Genomic DNA, 12751 nt, shown 5'->3' on the forward strand with positions numbered 1-12751 from the left:
GTGTTGTGATCTGCCACGCCCAAAGGAGCATTCTTCTAATTACAGCTTGTGCTATTTTCTTATTTAGGGAAATTGTGTAATTTGATTAAACACAAACAAAGAAAACTCACACAGACACTAACAGTAAGAGCAGCCATCTTGTTACAGACCTCACTTTCGTCATGCTTCCTCGTGACTCATATAACAAAGTCTCCCTTGACTCTAGGAGGTCAGGACCATTGCAGCCTGGCGATCATTACCACTAGTGGGCATATAATTAGAACATATTAAAATACCTACAGGCGGGGGTTCCCACTAGTGCTAACTCCTTTCACACCTTCCACACACTCCTGTCACACTTATTAGCATATCCTTGGAAACAAACAGAGAAGCTCACTTTAAATAATCAAGTATTCCAAACATTCAAGTGAATAGGTTTTATTAAATGCATACTAATATCTTTCTCTAGTATGTGAGTATACATAATAAATTAAAATGCATATTTATTAAATATAAGTAGATATAATACCAGAACATGATTATTCCAGATGAGAAATCAAAATAAACCCACTTTTAAAGTATCTTTTGGTCACTCCAAATTGATACTGTTCATAAAAAAATACACCAATTTTCCCTGGGGAAAAAATTAATTCCATAGCAATGAAGTTAAGGGACATGTTTTATTTCATAGCTTTTTTTTTTTTTTTGCAAGCGAAATTGCTGTTACAAAATGAGTTCAATGATACAGGGGCTGCTGTCCACCCAAGCGAAGCAAACCTCACGTTTATACGAATGCACTTTGCATCACTTCTTACAGTAGAGACGGCGGATAACCCAGGGCACGTCTGGCTGCATCTAAAGCAACGGAACAAGGATGCTGGGAGGTGCTTGCACACCACGGTACCCATAGCTGCTTGAAGCAATCTCCTGGGATTCTCCGTTGGTTACGGCTTGAAGAACTGCGTGTTGATGTGTTTTTCCTTTTGTTTTCCTTCTAATTTACAGTTAAAGCATCTCAAAAGAAAGACTTCCCTGCTATGTCTGTCAGATGTTCAGAATTTTCATAGAAACAAGAAGCGTCATGAGGTATCCCTTAATGTCAGCTATGTAGCGCTGTGGTTGTCAGAGAGGATGGAGACTTACCTGTCGGTACAGTAACTGCCTTTAGTGTGTGTGTCTACACGCGACGGTGCAGGAACATTTATCAGTTCATGTTAAATTCTTTCTTCCTCATCACATATGATGTGACTTTTACCCCAGAAAAATCTGACCAAAAAGTGATACAGATCAAATAAAAAGACAAATACACAAATAAGGCCATCTGCAGAATTTAAAACTTGCCTCCTGCAATATTTCACAGTAATCTCTACATCATATTTTACATCATTCACTTAAATAATAAATGCTCGGGGGAGGGCTTGTTGGCGCCCGGTGCACTATCTCTTCGAAGACTTGTCTAGTCTGCTGGCAGGTGACTTCCTCTGGGGCGTGGGGATCTTAGACGGCTTGCCTGTGGACGGCCGAGAACCTGCTCGGGACACAGGTCTGTGTGTCTGTGGGACAGTCTCCACATCTGAGCACACAGACTGGATTTCCGAAATGTCAAAGTCTGATGCGTCACTGCCTCGGCGGCTGCTGGCCCTGCTGCCAGCTTTGCTGCCAGCTCTGCTTCCAGGGCGGCTTGGAGTCTTCCTGGATTCTGAGAGAGGAGACAGAGGCGCCACGTTTAATCTCAACATGCTTGTCTAGGGCTCAGCATTCGCATACAAGCCCTTTGGTCTTGTGGCTTCTCGTTATCACGCAAGGGCAGGCAGCCTCATCCTGAGCAAACGTTGAAGAGCGACGTCTAGACTGGCACCCCAAAGGTAAGGTTGGACTTACCCCATTTAAAACTTAATACGTGTCCGTTACAGGTAGACACAAAGAACACCCCTTGTTTGAGGTGCCCACAGACCCTCAGGTATAAGTCTTGTCTGAGGGGACGTGACTTAAATCATGTGTGAAGTGTCCCTCATGTTGAGCTCAGAGCGTGGTAGGGCTGAAATGCCACTAAATTCATTAGTCTTTGATGGAAGGGCCAGTAACGGTTACCCAGCACAGCCCCATGCGCTCCCTGAGTGGCAAGAGGTTCCCAGAGCGAGGGGTGCAGTGCTGAACTAGGTTTATGCCCCAGAGTCCTTGGGTGCTGTCCAAACAGACTCCTAATCACTCTGCTAGGAGTCATTTACCCTGTCTTTGTTGGAGGATTAGGGCTTCATTTCACATCAAAAGGATACAGTACTGTCAAAAAATTCCCTTTCAAATGAGGAAGAGAGGGAACTTTAAGCCTGAGGTCATTGTTCAAGAAAGAAATGGCCACACTCACCGGCAAGCTGTGTTCGGACTCTGGCAGCTGCTGCTGTAATCAAGGCTCTGTCCTCCCCGGAGTGGAAGCCTTTCCCTGATAGATACCCTGGGAGTCGCAGCTTGCTTCCCTGGATTGGCGTTCCCTGTGTGTGACCAGTGCAGAGACCACGTGAGACTTTGCCTGTGTTTCCCACTATTCCACTGACATACTTTACTCATGGCTGGACATCTATGTACCTATGTATCTATGAGGAGGTAGACATGCTTCAGTTAGCCAAGGCTCTCACTTGCTTTCCTCCTCCAGTGTTTTATTATGACTGACCTAAAGTAAACCTCCTAAAGAAAATGGCTTTGTGATGGAAGAGGAAACACAAAACTGAAGTCCCCCAAAGAACACAGAAGTCATGGCGAGGAAAACAAGGCAGACTGAGCGGTGGGGATGTTAGTATGTCAGACTGTCAGTGTTACAGTGTTAGACAGCCCTCCCCAGGATGGTGGCTGTGCAGGGAAGGGAACAGAGAGCTGCAGCTGTGCTGGAATGTTCCTCTGCCGTCCGTGTCCTCAGGAAAACGAGGCAGATGTAAACAGAGGCGGGACGATGAGAGCAGGAAAGGATAATGATAATAAGACAGCTCGGAAAAGCTTAAAAAGGAAGTGTGGTCGTCCACACTGAATGTGTTCACGTCTTGACCTATCATAGTGTTGTTTACTCTTTGTGGTACTGGCTCAACCATACAAGACTTACAGGCAATACTTTCGGCATATTTGCTCCAAACTCTGAGGAGTCACTTACAACATGCAGGGCAGTTTCTCTGCAGCTAAAAATACCATCTCTAGTGTAGAAGGGTTTCATATTTGTCAAGGGGCACACAGCCCAGGAGCCACAGAGAAAGCATAGCTAAAAAAATGATGACTATATTTTGAAAACTGTCTCCACATTAAGTCTAAAGTTCTTAATAAAGCATGTGCAGAACTTTTGATACTGATCTTATCATTTGATATCATTTGATTTGCACTTATAGGAGTTGGTATTTGATTCCTACCCTCTGTCTTCCTATGCATTCTACACACATACCCAAGTGCGAGTAACATTCTTTTAAAAACAGGCATGTAGCCCAGGCTGACCTCAGACTCTCCTTTCCTTCCCACTCCGAGTGCTGGGACGTACTGCCCACACGAGCTCCAGCACAGCACTCTCTGTATGTTTTGTTTCTGAGACAGGGTTTCTCTGCATACCCTAGCTGTCCAGGAACTCGCTCTGTAGACCAGGCTGGCCTGGAACTCACAGAGATAGATCCACCTGCCTCTGCCTCTGGGATTAAAGGCGTGCGCCACCACCGCCTGGCTCCAGCATATTACTGATGTATGACTTATACATGGAAACACTGTCAACCTGCTTTTACATATTAGCCAGAGTTAGGCCTCACAATCACCTCACCACCCAAGATCTGACAATGTGGATCTAGTGAAATTCCTCATCTAGAAGGAATCTAAACTGCCCCCAGGGCGCCACCGCTGACGATGACTGGAGTTGTCACGTGGCGTTACAGAAGCCAGAGTCCTATGAGCACCATCCCGACACTCTGACTGTTGTGACTGGAGTCTCTCTCTCTCTCTCTCTCTCTCTCTCTCTCTCTCTCTCTCACACACACACACACACACACACACTGCTCCATGAAGGCATTCTTCCTTTTTAATGTTGTGAGGTTATCCTTTAAGATTAAACAGACCATTGCATCAGTTCAGTCCAACTAATGTACTTAGGCTTTATTATGGGCGTATGCATGCACACGTGAGTGGAAGTGTGCTGAGCCACAGGCAGATGTTGGGCACCTTCCTCTGCCGCTTTCCGCTTCTGAGACAGGGTTTCTCACCAATTCCCTAGCTCTACCCCACGCACCCCGCTTTTAGGTGAGTTCTGGGGATCTGAACTCAGGGCTCATGTTTGCACAGTGGGCACTTACCAATCTAGTCCTTTCTTTCCCCGGCCCCTGCTTTAATGGGGCATTTGCTACTTTTGTTTGTTTTTTGGTTTTTCGAGACAGGGTTTCTCTGTAGCTTTGGAGCCTGTCCTGGAACTAGCTCTTGTAGACCAGGCTGACCTTGAACTCACAGTGATCTGCGTGCCTCTGCCTCCCGAGGGCTGGGACTAAAGGTGTGCACCACCACCGACCGGCCTACTTTTTTTTAAAAATATGAACATAGAAATTTCAGACCTGTCATTTGAGGTCCTTTAAAAGCGTCTCAGTTTTTACATAATAGATTCATAATAACTAACAGACATTTGTAGATGTAATCTATGATGTTAGTATTTCCCACCCGAAAGGAATAATCGGGAGTGCAGGACCCAGGGGAATGAAGAGGACAGACAATGTTAGAAGGGAGTTTGTGTTTGTCTCAATTCTTCCGCTTGGCTATGCAGTGACCGATACTGAGAACAGAAGGCAAGGAGCTTTTCTCTGCCCACCATTGTCTTTAACGTGAGGATTCAGTAACAGTCATGAAAACCATTAATAGCTTTAAAAGAGTACCACATTTCTTTTATACAAGGGCCTTGGCTTTCAAATTATATCTAACCAGTAAGCCAAAAAAAAAAAAGGCCCCTTCTTTCCAAGAAGAAAAGTTAGGGACCGCTCCTCCATTATGTGGTTTTAATCAAGGATGTGAAATAGTGTCTGTATTGATCAGTTCACAGAAGTTTCTTTCAAAAATAGTTGGTTGAATGTAGACAATCTAATATGTGAGTTAATCTTGGCAAATATTATCTTAAATATTCTAAATAGCTTCTCCCTGTACACCAGGTCATTGTTACAGTATGCTCACATAATATTCGCTCCTAAAATATAGTACAGACACCTTCTGAAAATGACAGCTGGCTGTCGACATTCCCACGCTCATTGCTCTGATGCCTGCACCTGGGTCAGCGTGAACGAGCAGACGTGAATGCCACAGATGGTCAGAGGCCCCATCCATGGTGAGCACGTACTAAAATTCCTTAAGTAATTCTCCTGTAAATGCTGCCGGTGACACTGTTCCTCATTCTCATTCAAGGGAACACGCTAAGCTGCTCGCTCGAATTAAATCTATGGGCAAAAGCATTTTGCCAACATTAAAGTTTCATGGGCTTGAATATACATTTTGTGTTTTATTCGTTTAAATGATACATGGAGACTTAAGTATGAATGGGAACAAGAACCACAGGAGGTGTCCAGCCTGACGGTGTGAACAGTCTTTTCTGACAGCCTCTCACTTGCATGTCCCCTGAGGACTGTTTTACAGACTGTTAAAAGCACACACATTAAGGTAGTGGTGGCAGTGTTAGTAGGTGGCAGTGTCAATTAGAGAAGGCTGTTAGGACCGGAATCTGGGGCCTTACGATACCTCTGCTGACGACACGGGAAAGTCTGAGCCCTCGGCTGCTTTACAAGGAGTTGACATTTTGCTGTTTGTCAACCATGGTTTACCGTAATTGCGTGTTAAAGGGTGGAGAATCTGCGTGGAACAATGGCAAATCAAATGTAAAGGACGGCAGATCAAAAACAAACCCACAGAGAAGAGGCATTCATGGGAGGCTCGCATTACACAGGCAATGAAAACAAAGGTGGAGAGAGTGGATGGCTAATCATACATACAAGAAAAAAAAACCCGAAACAAAAACACAACAACAAAAAATGAAACTTTTAAACAGAAAATTCAACCTGGAAGCTGACAAAGCCCCTAGACAGGTAACCCTGTAGTAGACACCTGCTTCATGGGTCACTGGGCGGAGCATATTAAAAAACCAATAGGTGGGAAGAGATCTAAATGGATGAGGTTGGTCCTACACATTCCAGGGAGATCAAACACCCAACAGTATGCTAGGGACAGCGAGTGCACAGGGAGAGGAGAGACCACAGCCCAGAGTCCTACCTTGGGTGTGCTGGCGGCAGCAGGCACCTGTGGGGAGGCTGCCTGGCCAGCGTGACTGGACACAGAAGTGGATCTGTTGGGCGAAGCCCCTCGGGATGAAGGCCGTGATCTGCGGCCTCGTGGCCGGAAGGCAGCCATCCCCTGACTGGCACCGTCTGCTAGGATGAACTTCTCACGCAGTTCCATGTTGGTCCGTCCTTTAGCTGGATTCACACACGCAGCAGAAGGCACAGAAAAGAAGAGAAGGCATTCAGTCTTCGCAGGGGTGGGGGCACCTGACACCAAAGAGCACGCCGAAAACTTCGAGGACATCTTTTTGCCATGCCAACTCCAACTCAGCATAACAAGAAGTTAAATGCATTCCTTCACAATGCATTCCTCTGGGATACAAGGGAGCGTGGAGATGGGCAAAGGTGCGCTTACTCTACCACTTGACACCAGCAAGAATAAACCAGTGTAAAACAAAGTCAGCATGACAATGGAAAGCTCAAGCCACTGTTGATTCACCAGCTACTGACGCCCACACGCTTGGTCACCCTTACACCACACCAAACAGACAAGTCAGGAAGGCAGGGCTGTGTCTTTTTACATGTATTGCTGAGGTCTGGAGAATGCCAGTATTTAACACTGGGATTAAACAATGACACAAAATCGGAGGTGGCTTGTTAGTCATGAAGATAACATTAAAAACTTCCAGAACTTTCACTGAAGTGAGGGCAGCTAGTATTTTAATTTCAGGCCTTTAAAAAAAAAAAAGAACCGTTTTACCAACATGCAGAACAAACACCAGACCCAGGGATCCACGAGGCAGTCAGTGATGAGCGCTCACACAAACACATATGCGCATGGAGCACACTCCACGAGGACCCGATGGGCAACGTGTTAGCATGTGCTTCATCACTTGGGTAACACTTGCGACAAACTACCGGTGTGTCGCGTTTTCAGAATTTCTAATTTCAGATTAGAGGCCCCAGCTCGCTGGATGGGAGTTCAGCCATACACGTGAATGAAGCATATTGTGTTAAAAACAAATCATGAAAGCAAGAATGTAAAAGAAGGAAAGAGAAAAGTGAGAGCGGAGAGCCAAAGAGAGGGATTGCCAACCTATAGTAGGCTGAGTAGTAGTAATTGAAGAGTTTGATTCCGAACGTAACATTTTACTCCCATGATGATGAACTAGAAAAAATGACACAGGATACCAGTCACATTAGAGAATACTGTTAGCAGAGGAAACACAGTACAGCAGTTGGGTACGCAGAGTGCTCAGATGCAGCCTTCAGCACACATTCAGGACACAAGTCGCATCAGGAGAAGAAGCCCTACGAGGTCCGGCTCCACCAGAAGAAGCAGCCGCAAAGCTCGGCCAGTCATGCTAGCTCCTCCGTGATCTCGCAGGACAGGACACATTTGCACTATTTACGTTGGCCCGTGCTCTTTTCAGAGTGCAGTCACATACCACAAACTGACGTTTTGCTTAACAACGGACTTTAAGGGAGCTGAGAAACTCCTATCACCTGCCTGACGTAGCAGCCATCTTGCGGGTGTGCTGCGGCAACACCACTGCCATGTTTGTGGTGATGCTGGTATGACCAAGCCTCCTGCAACACCAGCCAGACAAAACCGTAACACAGCTCCAGAGAGGACACAAGGCTCCAATTGTGCTAACGATGACGGCTCCTCGTTTATGTATTACCATACCATATTTGCTATTAGAGCGTGCCGTTTCAGACCGCCAGCCGCCTATGCAGCTTATGACGGCTGCCTTTCTTGGCCGCATAATTTTATCTTGTGCTCTAGTCAATCTCACCTTGCTTTCTTTGGAGCAACAGGTAATAATACCACCGCTCCCAACCCCCACACAGCCACACACCCTTGGTGTGGAGCACACTAAACCGTTCAGGTTGGTATTAAGTATGCTTCATGTCTGCACTGTATTGAAAACGCCAGACTGACATGTTTCTCTGAACACACCCCCAGTGTAAAGCAAGCAGGACTGACGGACAGGAGAGCTCTACTCCTCTTTAAGCTGCATCTTTAGCTATCAAAGAGCAGGGCTGCTATGTGGCTGTGTAACAGTTCACTCTGGACTTGACAGACAGGCCTTCTGACTCAGATTCATCTGTATCCAGGTGCCAGCATTGAAAGGAAGGGTTCCTGCTTGACCTTCCACTTGGGAGCCTAACGGGCAAAGCTGAAAAGATGTTTTTAAAGGACTATAACAAGTTCACAGACTAAGACAAATCATCAATCTTAATGTTTTCTTGTTTAAAATTAACAAGTGTTTACTGAATAGATGGCACCTAATTATAAACCGTAATCAAATATCCATATGATGAATTAAGAATCGAGTAACTGTAGGACATGAAAATAAGAATATTAGGGCTGGCGAGAGGGCTCTCGCAAAGGGCCCTTGTTCGGTATCAGTGCCCATGGGTGGTTTACAACCACCTGTAACGCCAGCTCTGGAGGATCTGTGGACACTGGCACATACATACACACACTGCACATGCACGCACACACACACACACACACACACACACATAATTAAAACCAACAGTACACTCTTCAAAAAGAGATACTAGGAATATTAGAACCCAAGTTAAAACTCCTGGGCTCAGAGCTAGTGAAAGCTACAAAATAATATTTACAGTTATTCAACTTCAATGAGGGTTTGCTGTTGTTTTTATATATTACTTTCCCCACCTCTCCCCTCATTTAAAAAAACTTGACTTTTAGACTTTTACTCCTTGTCATTTTCAGACGTTACCATGTGGTTTTTCTTTCAACGACAGAAGTCTGCTCTGGTGAGTGGAAGCGTTCATTTTGAGAACTACAGTCAGGAGGTCTTACACAGAAAATCTAGACTGTATTTCCTACCTACCTGTATCAAATTCATCCCATTAGTTGAAAAAAAAAAAGAAAGGATGTATTTTATAGACCAGTCTGAAACAACGGCCGTGGGACTCAAGCTGGGCCCAGTTTGCTGTCAATGAGGAACACTGGGCACTGCTGTTTTCACAGTGCTGACGCCCCGTTCGTCTCTTACCCCTGCACGGATCGTTTTTCACTAAGAACTCATCCAGAGCCATCCATCCACCTCCAACACGAACCATCACCGTACTCCGCAGGATCCGAACCAGCCGCAGCTGCTGCGAGTCTCCAAACTAGGCAGCGAAGAGAGAAAGGACCTCTAATTGTCAGTACCGATGACAAGCGAGAGGATGGCGTGCAGCTTGCAGTGGCGTAAGCAACCAACTCAATTGCTTGCTTAGTTCACAGTGATTAATTAGTGAAATCTCAAAAGGGGTTTGTCATGATCTACATTAGACTGCTGCATGCCGATTTAGCTCAAAGGAAACAGTTGGGAGAAAAAAAAAAGATCACAAAGGTTAATCAAGTATAATGTTGAAGCTTCATTCTAAAGTTACAAATCATGTTTCTTCCTTGTAATAGGAACAACACTCACAAGGCAGGAACTGAGAATGTCTCTAGACGTTAAGCGCAGCCATGAACAGAAGCACAAGTCCACTTGCCCAGGACTTACACAAAAGGAAGTGTACGGACTTCACCAAACTGATTTGGGAACACTGCCTCTGAATTTAAAACTACTTTCCTTTGATATCTGTGGGAAAAGTCTTGAGCTCCTTCATTTTCCCTAGGGGAGTTCTGACTTGGGGATAAAGTAATAAATGTTTGTGTCTAATAAAAGTTTCATACTAAAATTTCTGGATCTCTAATGGTCTGGTAAATCCATTAGCCAGTGGTTGGGTTAACATGCCACTTTATATATTACCACAGTCTTAAAACGGGTACTGACAAATTACTAACGACACAGCTCCCAAGTCTAAGAGGGTTTTACTCAAAGCTGTCCGTACCGTTGGTGCTCCTTCAGTGAAGCGCCAATCACTTGGGAGCACACAGACTCTCCAAGTCTTGAACAAACGCGACATCACAGGATGTTCTGGTCATGGGCTTACGTGTTTTGAAAGTCTGATGAGTTTGGACCTGGAAACCATTTCTTAGAGGCTCATGTCCGACTGTGAAAACTACCATACTGAATTTCCAGCTCATCAGCTTAGTGAGTGACAGAAAACAAGTTTGTCAGGGGCCAACAGCTTCCTAGCAGAGCTGCCCGTTGATAGTTCCCTGCAGGTACTACGCTAAGTAGAAACCCCTGCTACTTTTCTATGGTCTTTAACGCTGGATTTTAGGGTGTGAACCCTAACAGAGAGCCAGCCAGACTCCACTCAGGCACCTGCACTTAGCAGGCCACAGAAGCACACCAGCAGGAACTCGGTGTTTCTCCTTACACCTCTAGTTAGCTCTTCCTAAGTTCGATTTTAAAACACCGAAACTTAAATATCCCTATGGGTGAACTGCCTCTGAAATGTGAATTTAAGAATTAAAACTTGTCTTTGTGTTGTTAGAGACAAAAATTGGTGCTGCAACTGGTAAGCAAAGGGAAAAGAGGGGTGAAGAAAATTACTCTTAAGGAACCAGACAATGGGCTCAGGTGAAGCTTGTTCAAGACCAGGTTCAAAATTAGACTTAAGGAAACAACTGAAAATGCTTCCTAAAATGATATTTTGGTTCTATTAAATATGGTAATTTCAGATTTTACTTTACGAAGGTATTCTCCAGTCAACTGACAGTGTGTCTAGAATTCCTCTAATTTTCTCAAGGCCAAACCATGAGACAAGAAAAACAGACTCATACTGCTCTTTGAATTTTCAGCACATAAAATCTTTGAAGGTAAGAATCTTTTATTTTCTCTGAAAATAAAAGATATTACCTTACTTGTTGACTCAGAAAATACCAAGCATGAAAAAGTAACATTTTATCTGTTATAACAAATAGGTATGTTACCCTGATTTTATCCTTATATATTATGCATTAAGTATTAAATTATCACACTCAATCCCATATATATATATGCATATACATATATATATGTACACACATATAACTAGTATATGTCAATCAAATATTTCTTGGGAAAATTCTAAAGTAACTCTAAATCTCTGGTGGAGCAAATTGAAAGTAAGAGATAATTTGCAACTTTCAAGACACAGTGTGGCCAGAGACTGAAGCAGCAAGCACTGGGTCAACATGTATAATACAGTTTACAGTTCAGTATTTTTATGGGACTCCTGGGTATATGAATGAGTGGGTCTCTGATTCCTGTGCCTGTTCTCGGGGCTCTTTTCTTTCTGTTGGTTTGCAGTGTCCCACTTCATTATGATAGTTTCTGTTTCATGCTGTGTCATACATATTTTGCCGTTATCTCTTAGAGAGACAGAAGGGGAGTGGATCTGGAGGGGAGTGGAGGTGGAGTGGAACTGGGAGGAGAAGAGGGAGGGGAAACTGTAATCGGGATACATGTATGAGAAAAGACTCTATTCTTAATAGAAGGGGGGAAAGATGTCAAGTGACTTACAATGGAGCAGTGATCGCTACCTAACACAGTATGCTCCTGACTGAAGAGCGCAGTCACAAGCATTTTGATCGTGTGTCCATTAAAATGCAATTTCTTCTGTGTGTAGTTTAAAATTCCCAATCATGCCACAGCACCACTGAGCAGTTCATGTTGACTTAGATGTCAATGGAAACATTTGGCTACAACAGCACCAAACATGACCTGGCACGCACTGCAAAGCAGTAACTCAGAACAAGTTAGCTACTGGGAGCACACGTATCACTTGTGGTGAGGCCCTATGAAGACCTCTTGGTACTTCTTGCCATGGTCACTGCTCGGTGCTACTGTATGCCATATGTCCTGAACACCCAGACACAGCGATGTATGGAGAATCAAGTTTGTGTTCCAGTGACCACCTGCAGAATAATTTGTCAGCAGTATTAGCAACAATGGGACTTGAACGCTGTGTTTACATCACTGGAGCCAGCTAATCAGCTACGGTTTATTATCTGGTTCACTTAAAAGTAATCTCCTCGTTGGACACAAAGCAGTCAAGGGTCCTGGGTCAAGGACTCTGATAGCGCTGACAGGAACAGCACACCAACCAACACTGTAGTAGCTAGCAAGACAGCATGGAAGGACTGGCCATGGCAAGCTTGAATGGCTATGAGTTAAAGATTAAAAAAAAATCATTGGGAACTTGAGATTCCACTGGTTTATACCTGATTTCCCAGGAAGAACTGATAAAAAAAATGAAAAATGGGAGAAAGACAAAATTAGTTCAACAGGAAACTTCCTATATGGCTCGAAAACTCTCTCTCTCTCTCTCTCTCTCTCTCTCTCTCTCTCTCTCTCTCTCTCACACACACACACACACACACACACACACACACACACACACACACGCGCGCGCGCGCGCGCACGTGCAGAGTCTCTTTCTCTCTCTCTCACACACACAGAGTCTCTCTCTCTCTCTCTCTCACACACACACACGCACACACACAGTCTCTCTCTGTCACACACACACCGTCTCTCTCTCACACCCACACTCAGTACACACAGGCACACGCCCTGGACTTGTAGACACAGTATCTAGTTTAG

At 44.6% G+C, this 12751-nt stretch overlaps 1 protein-coding gene across 20 annotated transcripts in view; it reads right to left on the reverse strand.

The window, feature by feature from the left end:
- Nucleotides 1-382: 382 nt before the first annotated feature.
- Dst (dystonin) overlaps nucleotides 383-12751 on the reverse strand; it is a 397254-nt gene continuing 384885 nt past the window's right edge. For 9 of the 20 annotated variants that reach the window (XM_075980526.1, XM_075980518.1, XM_075980521.1 and 6 more), the window contains 7 exons: nucleotides 12373-12390; nucleotides 9281-9398; nucleotides 7339-7410; nucleotides 6235-6437; nucleotides 5707-5817; nucleotides 2345-2468; nucleotides 588-1678 (listed from right to left, as the gene is read on the reverse strand). In XM_075980526.1, the coding sequence (XP_075836641.1) occupies nucleotides 1416-1678; nucleotides 2345-2468; nucleotides 5707-5817; nucleotides 6235-6437; nucleotides 7339-7410; nucleotides 9281-9398; nucleotides 12373-12390 (909 nt within the window). In that variant the 3' untranslated portion in view covers nucleotides 588-1415. Of the gene's footprint in view, nucleotides 1679-2344; nucleotides 2469-5706; nucleotides 5818-6234; nucleotides 6438-7338; nucleotides 7411-9280; nucleotides 9399-12372; nucleotides 12391-12751 lie in introns of all 20 variants that reach the window. The other 11 variants (XM_075980520.1, XM_075980533.1, XM_075980532.1 and 8 more) reach the window with 5 other exon arrangements.

This window comes from Microtus pennsylvanicus, chromosome 7 (assembly GCF_037038515.1).
Source record: "Microtus pennsylvanicus isolate mMicPen1 chromosome 7, mMicPen1.hap1, whole genome shotgun sequence".
In the NCBI taxonomy this organism is placed as follows: Eukaryota; Metazoa; Chordata; class Mammalia; order Rodentia; family Cricetidae; genus Microtus; species Microtus pennsylvanicus.